Raw genomic sequence first — 21,351 nt, forward strand, 5'->3', positions numbered from 1 at the left:
GCTCAATATTGGTCTCCTCTGTGCCAGGAAGACCCATATGTGATGCTCAAGAAGAATGCCAACCAGTTTGAAGGCAATGAAAGGTATGAAGGCTACTGTGTGGAGCTTGCTGCTGAGATTGCAAAGCATGTTGGCTACCACTACAGGCTGGAGATTGTCAGAGATGGGAAGTATGGAGCCCGGGACCCCGACACCAAAACATGGAACGGCATGGTGGGAGAGCTTGTTTATGGGGTGAGTTTCCCCCTTTTTCGTTGTCTTGAGAACAGTCTCAGGCCCTATAGTAAAAAGGATCCCCACCTTCCATCAGCCTGTGCTGTTTTGAGGATTGCAGCTGAGATAGTATAATCAGCCCAGAGGAAACATTTTAATTCAGGATGGTACAGCACATTTTGTGCCCATAGAAATGTCAAAGTGTTTTCTTTTCCGTAGCTACAGGAATATTTTTTCTTTCAATTTTTGGAAGAACAAGTATTGAAAGGTTAAACTTTCTCATGAGTAGAATCTCCAAATTTTATTATAGTTTATATTTACTTGATAATGGCAGGATGGAAGAAAGGTAAGATTTCAAAAACTCTGTATAGATTTGTAGAATCATAGAATTGTTTGAGTTGGAAGGGATCTTTAAAGATCATCCGGTCCAGTTCCCCTGCAAAAAGCAGGGACACCTACAGCTCCATCAGGGTGCTTGGATTCCTATCCAGCCTGACCTTGAATGTCTGGTGAACCTGACATTTTTGGTCTAATCACTCATTTCCATCTGCTCAAATATATCCCTTCACCCTACACTTCTAAATCTGATTTGCTCTGATAATTCCCCATCTGCAGTGTTTCAAGTCATTCTTCAGAGGGGTGCAATTTACCCTTCATAGTGTAGGGAGCATCAGTTCCCAAGTCTGTCTGTTGCCGTGCTGGAGAAATGGATGATCTGAGTCCTGCTGAGATCTCGACGGGATATGCTGACAACCATTTCAGTGTATTTCCCTTTCCATTTTCAAGACTGATTATAAAATAAATGGAAAGTGCACATCAGTGTCACTGGAACTTTTTCTTCTTCTGCATCAGTAATGCCACCAAAAAGTGGTTTCTGATGGAAGTAAACATCCTGGTGTCCTTTTTCAGGCGATTGGCTTTCCTTACCTCTTTTGATGTCTGGATGATAAGGCTCTTTTAGCAAAAGTCTTCTGCATCAGACTGTGACATCAGTGGATAAATCACACTGGAGCTGGGTGGCTGGAAAAGGAAATTTCAAAATAGAACCAGTGATCAGTATTGATAAAATGGAAATAATCAACCAATGTTATAGGCTGCTTCTTTTCAACAATTTCTCCTGCAATTGGTTTTGTCTGATTACTTTTCAGATAGTAGGGTTAAACAGAGATCAAAGTAAAATAAGCTGGAGTTAGTAGGTATGCTTTATCCCCAGAATGCAACTCTTCTGTCTCTCCTTTTCAGAGGGCTGATGTGGCTGTGGCACCATTAACCATCACTCTGGTTCGAGAAGAAGTTATAGACTTTTCCAAACCTTTTATGAGCTTAGGTATCTCTATCATGATAAAAAAGCCTCAGAAGTCCAAACCAGGAGTGTTCTCTTTTCTGGACCCTTTGGCCTATGAAATATGGATGTGCATTGTTTTTGCCTACATTGGAGTGAGTGTCGTCCTCTTCTTGGTGAGTCGCTTCAGCCCTTATGAGTGGCACACCGAGGAGTTTGAGGAAGGACGGGACCAGCCGGCCAACGATCAAACGAATGAATTTGGGATATTCAACAGTCTCTGGTTCTCCCTGGGAGCTTTTATGCAGCAAGGATGTGATATTTCTCCAAGGTAAGTCATCTTCCTTATTCCAGTTCAAGTGATTTAATCTTTGTGTATGCTTTGGAGCTGAACAGGTTCTTTGACCATCCTTCCTGAACAGTACTGTATTCTCTGCATTGGTTTGTAATTCAGAAGGGACTTACAGGTTCACGGGTCTCAGCTGTGAACTTGGGCCTTAAACTTGGGACCATAGAAAATACCATTCTAAATTTATGCTACTGAGATCTTCTGGAGTAATTTACAGAAATGCAGGCAATTTTCTAAAGCCACCCATTTGCAATCAATTTTTGTCAGTCATTACTTTGTCGCTATTAGAAAAAGGTCATTCTGGCATTTTTGGGAAACTATATAATTCCAGTAAAGCAGGGAGAAATAATATAGTAGATGCCTAATAAAAGGCTGTATAGTCTGTGCCAAACTATTGTTGAACAATTATGGAGAGAACTGTGTAGAGAACTGTGTGGCTTTAAGTATTATTGGCCTTTGGAAAGGTCAGAGAAGTACAGAGTTTTCCTTTTGGTTCCCATTTCAGTCAATAGTTCTGCTGCTTGAACATTCAATAGCATTCAAAGTCCAAAGAGTTCCTAAAGAGTCTTCTGATGGGAATCACTTGTCCTCTGTATTCACTGTTAAAATTTCTCTTAAGTAATTTTTCTTGGAAAAGCAGGCACAATACAAGGTGGCTGAAAAACTGCATGAAATACAGAAGATGTGAATCTGTGATAGAGACACAAGTAGAGGTGCATTTGTAAGGCCTGGAAATAAATGCTTTCATTTTGAAGGTCTTATGGTAGAGTTTTTGCCTATTAAGGAGCCCGAGATACAAGTAACCTTCATGTCTTGTTATACAAAAGCAAGAAGAAAAGAATTCAAAACATAGGAACAAAATAGCTGTGAGAACTGTTATGATAGGTTTTGTTATTTATTGGCATAGGTTGTATATCCAGTAAGTAATATCTTTAATGTCTGAGGGATTTTTCTTGTGGCCTATCTAACTTCATATGAGGCAGAACCAGAGGTGAGCCTGGGATAACACTGTGCTTTGAGTGAATGCAGGCGATAGGAGTTAATTTTCCAAATGCTGGGATAGTATCAGAAATCAGGGGATGAAAAGGAGCCACATCTCCTTTGATGAGCAAAGATAATGACGTGCAGCTCAGCGCTGCTCCCATGAGATGGCAGGGGCAGACCAAGCACCAGCTTGTTGGCCATTGGATATCAATTTCTCCAAATATTAATAAGCTTGAGATAGCAGGGAGATGAGATCTTGTGAGGCAATTTGGTAGTGACAGCTTTTATGAATATATTTTATCATCTGATCATTTATTAGTCGAAGTCCAGAAGGGGCATTCAGGAAGTCTTCCCTGCTGAGGGAAATTCAACTTCATTCATTCAACTTTATTATTCAACTGTGTCTTGTAACACAGCCCCATGTGTTAGGATCAGGTTATGGCCATTTTCATTCTCATTGTTATTTAAGTCATCATTATTCTTAGGAAAGAGAATGTCTTCCTCTGGGGACATTTCTACAGCCAGTTGCAGTTCCAAGGAGGAGTGCAGACAGGTGAAAAGCTCGGACTTTGGAATAGCAAATTCTGAAACATCTTTCATAAAAAAGCATTGGGTTTTGTGGGTTTTGTTGGGTTTGGTTTTCAGTGGTTTTGATCCAAATAACAAGATTTTATCTCATTAAACAACATGCTTAGAATCACCATTACAAAGCATTGTTTTATTTTGCTTTGAAATGGGAAATGAAAACGATTGTGTCATTATCTTCATGTTATATGATCGTCTTGTTAATGAAAATTACAATTTTATTGGAATCTATGTTTGAGAAAAGAGCACTTTCTGGTGACAAATACTTGCAAGAACAGAGAATTTGAAGGTATGGGAATTGCTGCAAGTCCCAGCACTCTGTGATGGATCCTTGTGATGGATGCAGGTGGAGTGGAATATTTCTGTGAAATGTGAAAGCAAGAAGGAAGCAGAAGGGTGAGAATTTTCGTAGGATGCTGTTGTACAGAAAGGCTTTGAGCACGTTCTGTATTTCACATGTATTTTTCACGCGAACTTGGTGCAGGATTCCTGTGACACATCACTTAGAAATGAATGCTCGGTGCAACGACATGGTGGGCAGGTGGGGATCTGCTCTATTCCAATACATTTGCTGTACAGTTACTTCTAAACTTATCACTGCAATCTCTCAGCATCTCCCCAGTAACGTATTAATCAACATAAATAGCTTGTTATACATCTGTTCCGTCATTCTCTCCCCAGCAGAAAGGAGCAAGTGCAGGGGTGTATTTTGTTTCTATAGAGGTTTTGGTTTGTTTATTTCAGTTTTGTTTTGGGAAGGAGTAGGGGAAATTTGTCTGGAGGTTTTTTTGTTTTGTTTTGTTTTGTTGGTTTTTTTTTGCAGAGCATGTTGTTTTCGAGTGCATATGCCACTATGTATCTATCACCAAAAAAATAGTAAGATCAAAACTGCAGACACATCGCTCAGTGCACAGTGGGGAGTGAGGTTTGCAGCAACTCATTGCTCTTGTAAAAGTATGTTCCTTGGTCTCAGACCAATCCCCAGGGGACTTCAGTGCCCCACAGAGACCAAGATTTGCTTTTGAAGGAAAGTTGTGTCCTTTTAAAGGACAGACTTACTAGCCAGAACTTTAATCAGGCTTTTAAGCATGCTGATCACAAACTACCCAACACTTTGAAGGAACACTGTGAATTTAATGACCTGTAGATACTCGAGACAGAGCATACCTATGGGCTATGTGCTCACAGCCTCTTAACCTGAGGACTGAAGCTTCCAAGGATGAGGTCAACTGGTGTTCCTTAAGCTCTGAAGCTTTCTTGTCTAAGTGTAGCCTGGATAAGTGTGACAAAGCCCATACAACAACCAGTCAATGGAAGACTTCAGCATAGTTTGATGGCAGACTCTGTTATGCCTTCAAAGGCTGCAACATAAGCATGGGCAAGGAATCCAGCCCTCCTAAGTCATAAATTAAATTACCCAAGTGTACCTGCATAGTTTTGACCAAAGGAGGCTGTAAGCACTGGAGTCTGCTATCATGGAATCGTGGAATCATGGAATGTCTTTGACTGGAAGAGATCTTTAAGCCTATCCATTTCCAACCTACTGCCATGGGCTGGCTGCCCCCCACCACGTCAAACTGCCCAGAGCCCCATCCAACCTGGCCTTAAGTACCTCCAGGGATTCCCCCTCTGCACCATCACTGACTTATGATGTAGTTCAGTCACTGCCACATGTCTGAAACACAGCAGAATGGGAGGAAGCAATATTTTTGGGTTGTGAGTTGTTTCATGTACATAGTAATGGCCAGAAATCAGTGAAGTCTGAAATGGGCCCTAAACCATGAGGCTGCACAAAGTGCCATCTCAACTCCAGAGAACAGTCATGAAATTGCTAAAGCAATCATTAAATGTGAAATACAGATGCAGAAAGGAGATTCACAGAGATTCACAGAGCAAGCTTCAGAAGTAATAAATAACTCACAGCCAATAGTGAGAGCCTGCAGCAAGTGAAATGTGAAGTAAATATGACTCATATTGTACCATTCTTCAGAAATGTTATTTGATAAATTGTGTTCAGAGCTTAAAATAACCCCCATGTGTAGCAGCTGTGGAGAGCGGCACCTCTCTAACATCCAATACCCTGCTGCCTTTGCTTGCTCAGACCGAGCCAAGGCCATTGAGGAGACCAAGGTGGCATCTGGGCTTCCAGACCTCCTCTGCAGCAGGATGAGGCATCTGGATTTTTCATCTGCCCCATCATTTTCTCTGAAGTAAATGATTTGATTGCAGTGAAAATTATAAAAAAGCAGGGAACAAAAAGTACGTTTTTGCTGTCAGCTTCCCTGCTTGGTCTTCTGTTTTTTATCTCCAAATGTGTTTCTTCATATAGATTGAGCCTAAAAGAGACCTCCGCTGTATTAGAGAATATCAAATTGAATCCAGTTACCTTTTCTCTGACTCAGAAAACTTATGCTTGACTAAAGTGAAATACATTCCATTAAAATATATCTCCCAGGATATATTCTTCCTTTGAAGATACCATGAGATAGAATATACACACTTTCTCTTGGCTGAGTGACCAGAGGAGCCTTGTCCTCGCTGGAGCTTGGCAGAGAGATAAATATCACACTACATCACCCAGTCAATAAAGCCATCATTTGTGCCATGTTAGAGGAAAACTAAACAGGCATTTCCAAAAATGAACAGGGCTTCATGGAAGTATCCTATATACTGTGCTGTGGGAATGAAATGTATATATTTTAGGTTCAGATCACAGTGTGTCACGAGTAGAAGGGAAATGTGCAGTCCTGTCATGACATGACAGGTTGTATGTAGGTATGAAATTGTTCGCAGTAATTTCACTTTATATTGAGAACAGAGCTGGAGATGTCCTGGTCAGTTGGAAAGGAAATGAAAAATGAAGCCTTCATCACAGCTTGGGGCTGGGAGAGAGCCAGACTTGAGAAGGGACATCTTGAGAGCATCGGTGGGGATGCAAGAACAGAAGAGTTTCTGTATTGGTTGAGCTGTGTGAGGTGCCGGAAGGGAGCACAGCTGGGAAATAGTGGGGAGCATAGCAGCATGTCCCAAAGCAAGGTATGATCCACCCATCGACTGGCTGGAGACAAAGAGTGAAGTGAAACCCAACTCATTGGCACAGTGCAGAGCTGCAGCCACGCTCTGAGCTGAGCTGCCATGGGCGGTGAGTGCACACACACAGAAGTGGGAAGGGAGATACAAATGCTGGCAGCTACCTAGTCAATAAGTACGGTCAATTATTTACATCTATCTTGTGGACATCGTTATTTGTTTTTAGTGACATGGAAACAATGCACTCTGACTGATCTATGGCAGCATGCAGCCAGGCTTATATTTCACTGCAGCCTCTTCTGCAGGCTCTCTGTTGTGCTACATCTGTGGAAGAGCAAATGCAGTATTTATTATGTACCTGTAATTAATGCTGAGTACTTTCCTCTGCCATTTTTCCTCTTTATTTACATTCCTTTTTAGATCAATTGAACAAAACCACAGGAGACTTCAGCCACAGAGCTGGTGGAAATAATGGTAAAATTGCACTACAAGTTGTTGATGTTTTTTTCTAAACTAGCCTCCAGAGATTCTGAAAAATAGCTACACTTTCAAATTTCTTCAGAATGTTCCTAGCACTGAAAGATTTTATTCAGTTCTAGACAAGATCTACATCAGAAATTGGTTAGGACAAATTATTTTTGTGTGTGTGTGTGTGAGGTTTGATTTGGGTTATAACAATGGAATTATTTCTGTTCTGTACTTTGGTTACTTGCTTTTGCAAGGCACTGATTTTGTTAAAAACAGAGATTTAGGGAAATTAGAAGTAAATGCATTTAGCAATCAGAAGGATTTAAAATCCTTCCTGCAGCAAAAGCCAGGGAACTCTTCTTGATTTCAGTGAGCATCTTCCCTGATGCCCCATGCATCTGCCTGTCTTTTGGGTCTGATGCACAGTTCTGGTGCCATCTTTGCAGTACCAGTACTCAAAGTGAAGGGTATATTTTTGCAGAGAAGGACAAAGCAATTTGTCACTTCCATGGGCAGCACAAGCAACCTGATGCTGGGGCTGCCAATGGGACAGGGTTGGTTTGGCATCCCCCCATCACTGCTCCACTGTTGGGTGAATCTGGAAGACTTGGAGGTTTGTCCATGGGGACAAAGCTTAGGACCTTTTATTTTTGGCATTTTGCTTGAACAGATGAGGTCGTGTTGGTCTTAAAGAATAACAGTAAATATAGATATGTATAGTATTTGAACTTCTGGAAGTCTTCTTTCCTTTCAAAAATGTACCAAGTGATCTTGCAATTATCTCTAGCTGGCAGAGTTAATTATGTCCAGGGAGAGGGAATTCAGGTCACAGGTTAAGAGCAGCATTTGCAACCACCAGAACTGATGACCACACTTATTTCTGTAACAAACTTAACCAGGAAAAGTGACTCACCAGAGGAGTAGTTTGACGAATTGCACAATCTCCAACTGAGCAGGGCCCTTTGGAGCCTGTGCACTGCCATGGCAACCAAAATGTGGCAGCTGGGGGAAATGGAAATTCTCTTAGAATAGTCATTCTTGCTGTCCTCTTTTTCATTTGACGAAATGCTGATGGATACAGGGGTCTCAGAAGAAGGAAATGCTTAAGTAACAGAGAGAATGTTGTTGGTAAAATGCTATTTCATCTGTAAAGGGAAAAATGAATCTCTTAGATTTCCATGCTCTTCCACCTGAGAAGTTCTAAATGTGGTATAGGAAGTGAATAATTAGCTATCCAATTCCATGGAGTAGTCTTGCTATCAGGCATATCTAGAGGCTCCTACATGACTCTGACTGCAGGCCTTTAGTACCGGGGTTGCTGAAGGATAGCAAGGGATGTGCTGAAAGTCCCCTCACTGAGTGATAGGTGTACTAATCTTTTTACCAGCTGTATTTAAAATGAGAACTGGAGCATTTGACTCAAACACATATTTATTAAGCTAAAAATGTATTTGCAACCTCTTTTTTTTTTTTTTTTAGGAATGAATAAATGCTTCTGATATTTTTTTATTGAAAACAAAATTAAAAAAAAAAAAAGTGGAGACTAAAAGTGCGTTGGTGATACTTTGCATCTATTGGGAAATTTTACTAGGACATTTGGGGTATGGAAATGGCACATGCTATTTGTGTGTCAAACACTGTGATTTATATGGGTACATGAGATTGACTGCCTTCTTGGCGACTCCAGCAGGAGCCCCTCAGAGGCTCCAAGAACTCCCTAGTAAGCTTTGCTCCAACTTGCTGATTTTCAATCAGTGACAGAAACACACTTTCTCTTTTCATTTTCTTCTGTCTTCATAACCTGTTATCCCCGAGCAGTCGGCTCAGCTGGAGCCTGACGTTCCCTGAGCTGCAGCCAGGAACACACATGGGTGCATCCTCCTAATAGCTAGGTAGATTGCCAAGTGCTTTTGTCAAAGAATAATGGCTGTGAGGAGCTCAGTGACCTCCGTCTCCCTGAAGTCGTGCCCTGTGCAAGGCTGCCTGTAGCACACTGCTCTAATGCAGGCACTCCAGAAAAGTACTGTGGCTAAGACGGGAAGCCCTGAGTGTGTTTTCACAGGGAAGCCCTGTTTAAATAACTCATCCATATGCTGTACATCACTTTTATCAGCACTAAGATATCATCTGCACACTGTCTGGATACACAGTTGAATGAGCATTTAGCTCCTCAATTGAAATCGTTCTGGCTCACGACACACAGAGCATCTACAGCTGCTCTTTGTTGATTTGATTCCCCAGAGCTGGCCAAAACCTCATGGCCTTCGTCTGAGGAGCTCGGAGTAGTCACCTTCTTCCACTGAAGTTTGAGATTTTTATTCCTGTTCTGCTTTCCAGAACACAAATTTCATCTCAGCTACCTATCCTGGTAACTGGGGAAGCACCAACCCAACCACCTTTGTGCAATAAGTTTAGGTATGTGTATTGCCAGGGAGTCAGGTTCATTGTAACATTCCAAAACAGTGAACAAGCAAAGGCAAATTCATAAAGTCCAAAAGAGGTGCTGTTTTGTTAACTGGGAAGGATTTGCTGAATCTGAGTTAACTAGAAAAAAAAGCAATTCATGGAGGAAAAACGAAGAGACAGAAGTAGGAAGGAGAATGAAGGACTGATTAAAGCCACAGGGAGTTGACATGGATGGTCATTCTTTGAAATACTTTTTGCTCAGTTTTCTCAGGACAAAGGGAGTTTTGGTGGAGCTCCCTGCTGAGTGTGCTGCATGCCAGGATGAGTGTGAGTTGTAAAGATGGAGAGAGCTGTTACTTTGCTCTCCAACAGTAAAGTTTCTTCTCAGAAGGTCACGTTTTTGGTGATAAGGTCTGCAAACAAGGTTATGCGGGCTCCCCCCACCTTGTCCTCACACCTTCCTTCCTTCTGTTATTTCCTCTGTTTCATTCAAAAGCTTCAGCCAAGCAAATGTCTCACCAGGGCATTCTGAGTTTGTTTTGGTCCAGCGTGTATTTTCATGACTGTCATGCTTGGAAGAAGCCTAAAATGCTTTGTCTTCTCTAGGGATCAATGAATGCACTGAGACAGAGCAAGATCTTGAGATGAGATCTCACAGTTCGAAAGGACAAGGCACTAAATATCTCAGAGGGGCTGCTCACAGGATTCATCTGAGAGGGCAGCGTGGGTCACACAGCTCAAACCATCAGGTGGTAGGAAAGGGCGTACAGCTCGTGGATGCACGCCTTTCTACAGCATTAGCACACTTTAAGGCATTCAATTAATTTAATAAAACCATCCCTTAATTCTCATTAACGCTTACCCAGAAGAGCTGCTTCTTACCCTTAGATCCAAAGGCTAAGCAGCAATAATCCAGTCATGGTAATGATAACTAAGTACTTTGATCTTCAGATAAAAGAGCCTATAGAAGTGAAAAAGTGTAACAGCACCGTTATTCGGACAACCTCAAAGTATATTATATACACTAATGAATTCTCCCAGTGCAGTCTGATGACAAGCAATAGGAGGCAAATGTGTGAACAGAGGGAAGACGGGAGGTGTCCTCGTATGGTGGAAGGGAAAAGCAACAATAGGTACATGCACAGCATGGATACGTGGGGGCCACAAAGTCCACAAGGACCCAGCTTAAAGGAGTCCAGCGCACAGGATGCTCTCCTCTAGGAGGAATTTTCTCCTCACTTATTCCCTGAAGCTCTCAGTAAGATCTCTGTCTGCAGAGAGGCAGACAGAGGCAGGGAGCAGCTTTTCATCTCAACTGTGTTTCCAAAGCCTTCAAAAAGAAATCATCAAATGGATGTTAGAAGGTAAAATAGGACCAGCAGAAACACTGTTTTCTCTCCACAGTTTTGGAGTTCAAATATGAAGAGAGGGACATTTTTGTGCACATAGGGCTCTTCTAAAAGGCACTGGCTGGGAAAAGAGTCCAGACTCATTCCCTACCTTTCCTACAAGGAATATGCTGTGCTCTTCTAGAAAAAAAGAAAGCCTCAAAATTGAAAATTGAGAAAATTTCTCACCTGCCATCTTGGTCAGTTATCCCATTTTAAATCAAATACGAAGAGAAAAGAAAGTGAAAATTTGGGAATATTGATAACATTGAAACCTTCCTATGTGAAAATGCTCTGCTTATGAAAAGGGTCTCTCTCTTCTCAAATTGGGAAATCTGAGCAGAGATAGATTAAAATAGATAAAAAATAAATTCAAGAACCAAGGCAAAGATATCCTTGTAGAGGTCTGCACTAAGTTACTATAACATTGACCAGAAGAAATGTCAGGAATGGATCTCTAAACTTTGAGCACATATAGATGGTCAAAGAAAGATCTTGGGGGAAAAAAAAAAAAAAAAAAAAGAGGAGGAAGAACTGGTAAAATATAGCCTGAAATATGTTATGTATTTGGGAATAAAGAAAACAGCCTTTTTATTAAGAAGACTGCAGAAAATGAGAGAGAGCATACAATATCACAGCAAAGGACGGGGGCATTGTTTGAGAAGAAGGATGAGTGCTGTTTAATTCAGGGCTACCTGAGGTTGAGGAAGTTCCTTAGTAATGAGTCTCCCTGGGCGCTCCAACGAGTGTTTCTGACAAAATTTTGTGTTTGTCACCTTGTGAATGTTTCTCAGCAAAGCTAACAAACGTCACCAAAGTGAGAAAAATACATGAAGAGCCTTTTTTACAGTGAAATTTTTGCTCAAAGGCGCGACAAGAGTTGCTTCTCCTTGTAGCAGTATCTGGAAAAACTGCAAAACAGGGATGACTTTGTCTTTCACTGGTGCTGTTGAGCAGCCTGAAGTGATTGCATTTCTCAGCAAGCCTCTGCCCAAACATTCACCCCTCAGACTACCTTGGATCACAGCACTGAGAAGCACACTGAACCTAGATTGAAAAGGATTTCAGTGTACTTCCTTGGGTCTATTTGTTCTGCCTTTCAATCAGGCTCTTATTTTTTTATTAGTATTTCACATCACCTCTCTGTTGTCACCTTTTCTTTTCCTGTGTTGTTTTTTTAGCAGTTCTCTAGGAGGGTTGTGTGTATTATCCTGCAGTTTTAGGGATAAATATGTCAGCAGCCAGTTCTGACTGCTCAGGGATGATATCTCCCTCAGGTGAAGGGCATAGTCCAGTTCTGCTCAAGGGTTGTGTTTTTATGGCAAGGATGGCACATGGATTCTGCTAAAGTCTATAGGGGCTGGTTGCCATTTTAGTTTATGCTTGTATGGCATTAAATGCTTCCAACATCACGCTTGGCTGGTTGAGCAGGTGAGTTGTTTGTTGTGTGACAGCAGGCTGCATTGTGTAGCCATTGAGGACCACAGGAGAACACACCCTGCAGATAGCTATTGAGCTTGTAAATTACCTGCTACTTAGCTGGCTCCATTTGATGCTGATTGAGTGTTTCAGTAGGGGAAATGTGCACAGAAGAACATCAGAGCCAAATTCCACCTGGTGACCAATGGCTTGTGCCACCCACGCAGGTGAAGTTTATAGATGTGAATCATCCCCTTGTCCTGCAGCTGGGAACTGAGTTAGAGGCATGAGGCAAGCTAGCCAGGATCCCATAAGGTGGTAAGGCTTCCAAAGGGACAAAAGACAGCACTTGGCTGCTAGTCCTCTGTTTAGGCCATTAGGTGCCTCTTATCTATCAAAATGCTAAGTGAATGTCTGGAAAACAGCATGTAGTTGATCCGTGTAGTCATGCTGGTACTTAACACCACAGCTATCCTAGCTCCAGTGGCAGGAGAACCACAAGTGACAAGATGCATTACTGGCTAAGCAGGAATACTAAATTTAGAAGGAAGTTTTGCCTGTTAAAGTGAAATTGAAAAAAGAAATTCAACATATTATGCAAAAGAAGAGATGAAACTGTGGGGGAGGGGAAATACATTGATGTCCAAAGGCATTAGCTTAGATGGAAAGAAACAGTAAACAAACAGTGACATAATTAAAGCCTTCTAGAAATGCGTGCTCCTGTTTGAATATTGAACATTCTGAGTATTTGCCGACAATATGTTCAGTCACTGCAATATTTACTTCAGCAAGTTACCCTGAGGCTCCTTTGAGAACTGGCTGCTGCTGAGTTCTGCATTCCCTATTGCCTTCTTCCAGCGTCTTGGCTTTGGGGATGTCAGATTTTTCCTTCTCTCTTTTTTTTTTGTTTTGGTAACAGCATGGGACTCCCAGAACCTCTCTGCACCCTCAGCTGTCTCACCCTCTCTCACTGGTTAACTTTACCCACGGAGAATTCAATTTTCCAGTTCTTACCTCTGCAGATCAGTTGTGAGGTGAGATGAGGAAGGAACAGTTGATTTCTACCGCTGGGAGAGGTAAATGAGAATGTCAATGGAAAACATTCCCGCCTCTGTCTGAGTAAAGACTCTCTGGGCACATGGTGTTAAAGCCAGCCTTGTACTCAGGACTCCTGACTTGTGTACCAGGAGGTAGGATTTGGTAATGAGTAAATGCAGATTAACAAGAGTGATGTAACTAATGATACAGCACAGACAGGGAAATGTGCATTATAATCTGATCTGATGACAAATGGTAGCTCGTTCAACACTCAGTAGCACAGCAGAGTGTAAGAGGATAAGAGCTCTGCAGATGTGGTCGATGGCTGTACCCAGAGCTGATCCCAGCTTCAGTCCCCACATCGGTTTGTTCCTGTGGCCATGGCTAGTCGCAGACTTTCCAAGTAAATCCAGGGTTCGTGTCAGGGTCAGAGATAAAATGGTGAGACCAATCATTCTGGATGGTCTGTGACACACAGAAGAAGCTGAACTCATTTGGGCTGATGAAGCTTAATGCTGAAAATTTGCTAAGAGCCAAACGGGAGCAAAACATTTGTAACTAATGCACTACGAAATCAGCCCTCAGACAGACCTGTGAAATTATCTACAGTCAGTATCAAATTAGTGAACAGTGTCAGAGATCAGAGGATCTGTGTGGGCAGAAGACCAGAAGTAGATTTGACCCACAGTCAGCAGAACAGGCATGCGAGAGCTTTTCTTTCCACAGTTCTGCATTAATTCATTCAGTGACAAATATGTCAGTTGACTAAGTGAGCTGTTATTAGAATAGAATGTAACAGCAAATCTGGGAAATCCTCCCAAAGCAACTATGGCTTTAGAATCCCAGATTTGCGTTTCTAATTAAAACGCTGTCGGTTTAGGTGTAATTCTCCATATGAAATGCATTTGGTAAGAGGGAAGGGAGAAGTGGAAGAGGACTGAGGCGCTGCTTTTTCACCGATGTTTACTTTGTATTTTTCTGATTACATCGTTAATGTTTTTTTTTTTAAAGTGCACGATGCTGCTTCTAATAAGATTGTAATGCAGAGGCAAACACCTGTTATTTGTTCCAACCTTCTGCAAGGGATAAGATCAAAGAGCAAATTGTTTGATCAAGGATTGTATTTTGTTTAAGAAATAAGAGATTATAGCTGCGTGATTCCCTTTTTTCTGTGAAGAATCCATCAATGCTAAGGCTAGAATATGATAAAAATCACTGCATGAGAACAAAGGGAACTTACAATTCTTTTCTGTTTTCTACTGACGAAACGATGTTGCTTTTGTGAGAAGTGGAAAAAAGACATTTTGCCTAAGTGAGAAAATGAAAATTATTAATTTTGTCTTAGTCATTTCTAGTTTTTCCATTACGCAGATATAAAATGATACATTCCAGAACTACCTTCTAAATGATACGTGTGGTAGGTAAGAGTTCAGTGTATTATAAAAACAGAAAGAAGAGTGTGAGCAATGAGAAAGGAGAAACAGAATTGTTTACTATGTCAAAATTATACCTTTCAGAAACGAAACATTAACTCATAGAAAAATGCAAAGCTTGGATGGACTCAAACCAACCATTTTCAGAATACTACTTTTAGAGGGCATTTGCAACCATTATCTTTTCATTCTAATTGAGAATATTAAGGTTTAATTTACCATTTCAGAATTTTCCACTGTACTGAATTTCTGGTTTCCAACCACCTATAATTTTAAGTAGATTGTACACCACAAATAATGAGGGCAGAGTATTCACCACTTGTTTCTGCAAGAGTGCTGTTGGAAGAGTGTGTTTCATTCTTGCTTTTGTGAGGGGCAGGCAGAACCCCAAGTAAATCTAGGAGAAGATGGGAGATGATTTTAGCAAGCACAAGCAGGGCTAGAAGAAGAAACTAAGAGGTCTTAATTTGGGCTGTGTAAGAAAGAACAGTATGGGTGCAGATGTAATTATATGGATGGAAAAGTGTACAGTCGAGTCCATCTAGCTGTTTCATGGCTTTACACATCCCAAAACTAGCCAGTTACTAAAGCCTCTTATCACTGTTATCCTTTCCTGTTTTAGTTTGATTTTTTTTAGATAGTGCTTTTCTCTGGTATTACTATGGTGACGAATGAGAGTAAACCCAAATGTCTAACAGACAAATTTAAACATCATAGCTATGGGATATCTTTAAAGTACTAACCAGCATGTTCCATCTCACTTTAGCTCTGCAGAGGACTGAGGCACAAACTCATTTCCACGTGGCAGAGAGCTGATTGCCTCCATGTTACGCTTGGATGAGTACGTGGATATGTCAGTTCTCAACGCAAGGGAATTTAAACCCCATACTGCCCATTAGTGAAGAGAAATGAACTTTGCTAGGTCATTTTCTGTTTCTTCGTTGTGGAGTGAGATGTTCAAACCTTAAAAGTGACTTAAAAGTACAAGGTACAGCTACTCCTCTGTGACTGCTATTAGTAGAGCACAAACATACCACAAAGTACCAGCTTTCTACCAGATTTTAGCTCCCAAGTGCCAAAGTCACTTCTAGAAATGGAACATCACCTCTTAAATTACAACGGCACTTTTGCAAATGCGTCCCAGGATGGGAGTGCTGCTGCTCTCCCACTTGATCTGCAGGGGTAACAAAACAAGATTGCCATGAATTGCCTTTCCAACCACTTACTTTCGGTAAGCAGTCATGGGTGTTGGCTTAAAATCTGAATAGTATCGTGGTTATCCAGAGAAATCCAGTTTCTCCTGTGTCCACTGCTATCAAGCTGTGGAGATATTGCATGGAATCACATCTCCTTGTGTAGTGTTTCATCGTGACTCTTCTACTTCCTCTTGTATTGCACTAGCCTCCAAGAGATTCCCCCAGCAGCCAGAGCTCCCTTGTGTTAGATGCTGCATAACCATGGATTGAAAGGACGATGTCCTTAAGAACCCGTATTCTAAGTGATTTCTCTGCTGTATGTTTACAGCAGTTTAAATTCACAGCTTCTAGCTTCAAGTCAGTCTAGCAACGAGGGCAGACATTGCCCATTAGCAGTGTATGCAACAGAATTATGCACATGAAGCCTCAGCCACGCTTGCAGTCACAGCAAGCTGTTTATCTCCTCCTCTTTCCTCCACTGTCTATGAGGTTGAGCACTCACCTACTCACAGCATCTCACTTAATGAGGAAAACTGACCAGCCCTAGCAGTAGACAGAGCCCAAATGAGACTATGCATGATGGGCTGCACACCCTTTCCTGACTTGCTCCCATGGGAAAGAATTACCTACCCCCTCTCCCTGCTTCCTCAGCCCTTCATGTTGCTCCCTGTCTGAATACCCTATAGTTACTTTTTCATGCTGTCAATGCCAGGTGCGGGGCTGGGAAGCTTAAGCCATCTGCAGCTGACAGCAGGCAGCCCCTGTGGGATAAGCCAATAATGAATACTGCTCAGATGCAGAGGGTCTAGAGGCAGGAATCCGGCTGCCTGCTGCTGAAGGGATTGAAACAAGCCACAGAAATATCCCAGCTTCATCAGGAAGGAAAGGCTGTATAATTTGCAGCTGGAGATGGATGTGATTATTTGCCATGCAAATGGATTTTGCCAGCTCAAAGTGGCCTTCATCAGCAGAGATTGTTGTATCTGACATTATCCGGTTACTTTTGTTTAATGCTTCTGCGCCTTTTCTGAGCACTTCCTTCCCTAAGCACACATCATCCAGACTAATTAGAGACAGGTATTTTTTTCCTCTTCCCCATCAATCCGAAGACATGTGAGCCGAATCCATAGCCGCCTCCCTCTCCGGTCCCTCTCCAAATACAAAACTCAAGGTAAATATGTTTGTGCTGTCAGCCCTCCGCTCTGGGTATTCTCCACAGATGGTGACATTTACTTCACCTAACTTCAGCTTCTTGAAGATTTGCTGTCTTGTCCAACCACGTGATTCTGGATCTCTCAAAACTCAATAGAAACGGAGGTCTCCAGAGGACCTCCTTCTACCTGGGATAGATGGGGTGAATCATGCATGGGGGTCCCTGTTCATCTCCATGGGTTGTTTGTTGACATCTCTCTTGGAGAGTTCAAGATATGGTGGAAGAACAGTGCCTAGCTTTCTGCCTTTCCAGCACTGTATGAGATGCTGCAGTACAGAGTATGCAGCATTGGTCTTATAGCTGGAACCATGCCTGTGGGCAGCAGACCTGAAAAATGAGAGCTCTCCACTCTGCCCCATGTGCTGTGAATGCAAGTGTGGGAGCTGATGCCTAATTTCTGCTAGGCAGTGATCTCAAATTTTGGTCTGAAGAGCTTTTGGGTTGGGTTGGTCTAAGTGAGGGGATTACCTGATGTCTGAAGGAGCAGCTCCCAGCACATCAGCAGCGCTTCAAACCAGACTGGACAAACTAGAAGTGTGTAATCTCTATAAGTCTTGCAGCTGGTGTGGGCTTAGTCTCTTTCCAGCTCTAATTTCAGTGATTAGCAGTATGGAATTCTTTTCTCATTGGAGCAAAGAATACATAGAGCATGTAGGTTTGTCTGTCAGGTTGTGTTAACCCACAGTAAGTCATTGCAGCTTCACACAGACCCAGCACAGCATGACACATGCTGTCATGATCTGGTCCAGTGCCCTGAGCTAGAATGAGAAATCTCCATTACCATCTGATAAACCATATTTCTGGGGATTGACTCAGGTCAGCAGAAAAGCAACACTGAGACATGGTCTCCCACAGAGAAATGAAGTGGTTGTTATGGACAGGAGCTCCCTTGTCAGAATGTCTGGCTTCATAAAACAGCATTGTAAGTTATCCTCCACTGGGAATGATGCTCTGCATGTAGAGAAGGAGAGTATAAATAATTTAGGCAGAATGCATGAATTATGACATGGCTCTAAAAAATATCTTTTACTCCTTAATATGATTTGAAAAGATTTTCATATAAATTAATGCTTTCTTGACTTATCTCTATGGCTATCCAATGGTTACAGATAATTGGGTATTTGATAGCAGCTTGTGCAAGATGCTTAGAATTTAAGGGATTATTAGGAACATCTTGTCTAGCCCTCTGCTAAGAACAAACCAGAAAATGTTGGTAGGCAAATTATTCATTAAGGCTGTAGCTCCTCTCTGAGATTCGGCATCTCTTTTAGAAATGTGGAGTTTTGATGGAGGAACTGACTTGGTGAACCCCACTGGTCTGTATTTGTGGTTCTATCTTCAGTACATTGAGAACTGAGTCAGAGCCTTGGCTTCCCTAGAAGTAGATGGAGAGCATGACTTAAGGAGAACACCTGGGTAAATGACAGGCCTGCAAGAACAAGCTGCACCTTTTGGACCTTCACACCCCTCCTGTCTGCCTCTCTCCTTTGTGTGCAGGTCCCTCTCCGGCCGCATAGTCGGTGGTGTCTGGTGGTTCTTCACTTTGATCATCATATCCTCCTACACAGCTAACCTGGCTGCCTTCCTCACAGTGGAAAGGATGGTTTCTCCCATCGAGAGTGCAGAGGACTTGGCCAAGCAGACGGAGATCGCCTATGGGACCCTGGAAGCTGGCTCCACTAAAGAGTTTTTTAGGGTAAAAAGGAAACTTTAATGCAAAAATTTTGCTTAGCTCCTTGTTGGCAAGTCTTCCAGGAATGTCCTCTCTCATCTTCAGCGCAGGTCTGTTTTTCTCTCTTGCTTCCCCTTGTCATGTTAGCACTTGCTGTGCTTGCCCCTAGAACAGCAGAAATCTGCTTTCCCTGTGGCTGCTCAGATGGCTGACTTTGTCACTTGTGATATTCTGCAACTGTAAATAGAAATGTGGAATATCTGTGTGCTTCCCCACACTACAGGCATCTCCTAACTTCCAGCTTGATTAGCCTTTGGTTTGATCAATAAAATCACTTGCCAGGCACAGATATCCTGCCCTTCCTGCAGCAAGGTGGTAGGGTTGACCTGGGTGCAGGAAATGGCCGGAGGTTCATTAACATCCTGTTACATTGTTTGTCTTCCTTGGTCCATCTGCTCTGTGGGTAAGTGTTCGGTCTCACCTGGAAATCCCAGCTGGCACCCCAACCTCTGTTAACACTTCTGTTGGGTTTGTGCTGTCCTACGCAGCGATCCAAAATAGCAGTGTTTGAGAAGATGTGGACATACATGAAGTCAGCTGAACCCTCCGTTTTTGTGAGGACAACAGAAGAGGGGATGATCCGGGTGAGGAAGTCGAAAGGAAAGTATGCCTACCTCTTGGAGTCCACCATGAACGAGTACATCGAGCAGCGGAAGCCCTGTGACACCATGAAGGTGGGAGGTAACTTGGACTCCAAAGGCTATGGCATTGCAACGCCAAAGGGGTCTGCACTGAGGTAAGTAGCTTGGATTTGCTTTCCTTTGCCAACCCACCCAGCAAATCAATGTATGCACACAGTTCGATCTCCATTGCCATGCTGATCATGAAAGCTTGGGGCAACAAGGTGGGGGAGGCGGAAGGAAGGGGGTACAAAAACTGATGTGCAGGGAAATAAAGTGCCATTGCTGCTCAGTGGGAGCACCTAATCATTCAAGCCCTGCATTTAGAAACTGGATCTTGGCTGATCCACTTGCTATGAATGTGTCAGCTGTATTAGGTGATGGCAGGGGGGCTGCTGTGGTGTAACCATTGGTTTCACAGAGCGTTATCTGAATGGGGCTCTCATCCTGTGCCATGTGAAGTGCAGAGCTTTGCAGAGAATGGTATAACCCTGGATTGGATCCATGCTTGCAGAGGGAGCTCTGAGGGGAAAATATTTTGGTGTTTCCTAAAAGGAATTGCTATCTGGGAAGAGTGAGAAGCCAGTTTTAAGAATTCCTGCAAAAAAAAAAAGTGCACATTTTCATTTACTGAGTAATCCAGAGCCAGATTTTGGCAAGCACAAAATTTAAGGTCAAAGGGCACAAATCCTGTATTTCTGAGCCCAGACCCATATCTCTCACATGCCTTTGCCAACTGTCACGTGGAGTATCTTCAGAGACTTTCCTTTAAAAGGAAAACACTTGAAAAGCACACACCCAGATTTGAGTTAATAGCAAAGCTTGGGCACTGCATGTTGCCATGCTCCTTGACGTGTGAGCAGGCCACCTGCAACGTGCATTATGCCAACTTACCTGCTCCCAGAGGCACCACCACAATCTGCAAACTTGTATGGTGATCTGAGTTGCATTGGAGGCGTGGTTCCTTTCAGAAATGGAACGCAATGCAATTTCTTCATCTTATGTTCATGAAGAATATGAGTCTTAAGGGTTTAGTAGGATCGGTAAATCCTTATATGTCATAAATGGTCCATAAATGATTTAGTTATTTATTAAAGGTATTTTGATCAAAATACTTTGACCAAAATCATATGTGTGGCCTTATGGTTGCTTGTGATGAAACCCAGTGTAGAGACACATCCCAAAAGATGAAAGCCAAGCCAAGTGGTAGTGGGTTAAGCCCAAGGATCTGGGCTACTGCATTTAACAAGCCAGGTCAAATTGAATTCAACACTTCCCATATCAGCAATTGCTGGAAGCATCTTCAGAAAAGTTCATAAATGCAATGCAGGTTGTCCAGAAGGTGATTCTTGCATTCAGTGTGGTTCAGGCTCTGAAGTGCCTTGGAGCCCTCCAAAGAGAATGCATCTGTTCTCGTAGTTTTTAGATGTTTTCCATCACATTCTTGCCACTGTTTGTTTTGTCTTGCAAATATGGAAATTAGGATGCAGATCTCATTATTTTTACACAGCAATCTTGTAACCTAATTTTTATATTATAAAAACAAACAAACCGGAACATCCTACCTGCCTTGTAATTGTTGGCATGTGAAGGAGCCATTTATCACAATTCTAAGAGAAATAAGAAAAAAGGGAAAGAAAATTGCATCAGTCATAACAATTTTGCAGCTTCAAGCATCCCTCTGCTAGGCATGATTCCAAAACTTCCTAACATTTCTTCTTGTTTCCTCTTCTTCATCCCGACTGCATGTAGAACAAATATCTTATGGGCCTAATGGCAAAGGAGAAATGCTTGATGTTCCATTCTATGGTGTTTCTTTGGAAGAGTTGCTGTTAGGTTTTGTCCCATCATGTTTGTTTTGTTCCTGTTGTTTCAACTGTTTTAATCTTAGTAAGTTCCATATGGTCTTCATGTAGTGTCTGTTTTCCCTTTGGGGTCCTGCACGTGAGAGATTGCCCTGAGCAAGGTGGCATTCATGAGGCATCTGTATAGCAC

The 21,351-nt window shown here is 42.3% G+C and overlaps 1 protein-coding gene across 2 annotated transcripts in view; it reads left to right on the forward strand.

The window, feature by feature from the left end:
• The window catches only part of GRIA1 (glutamate ionotropic receptor AMPA type subunit 1), a 107,653-nt gene that overhangs the window by 71,386 nt on the left and 14,916 nt on the right, over positions 1-21,351 (forward strand). For both annotated transcript variants that reach the window (XM_042881685.1, XM_042881686.1), the window contains exons 9-12: positions 28-234; positions 1,456-1,826; positions 18,502-18,700; positions 19,225-19,472. In XM_042881685.1, the coding sequence (XP_042737619.1) occupies positions 28-234; positions 1,456-1,826; positions 18,502-18,700; positions 19,225-19,472 (1,025 nt within the window). The remainder of the gene's footprint in view (positions 1-27; positions 235-1,455; positions 1,827-18,501; positions 18,701-19,224; positions 19,473-21,351) is intronic.

The sequence above is a fragment of the Lagopus leucura genome, unplaced genomic scaffold (genome assembly GCF_019238085.1).
Source record: "Lagopus leucura isolate 7727_CA_CO unplaced genomic scaffold, USGS_WTPT01 Super-Scaffold_100030, whole genome shotgun sequence".
NCBI classification, from domain to species: Eukaryota; Metazoa; Chordata; class Aves; order Galliformes; family Phasianidae; genus Lagopus; species Lagopus leucura.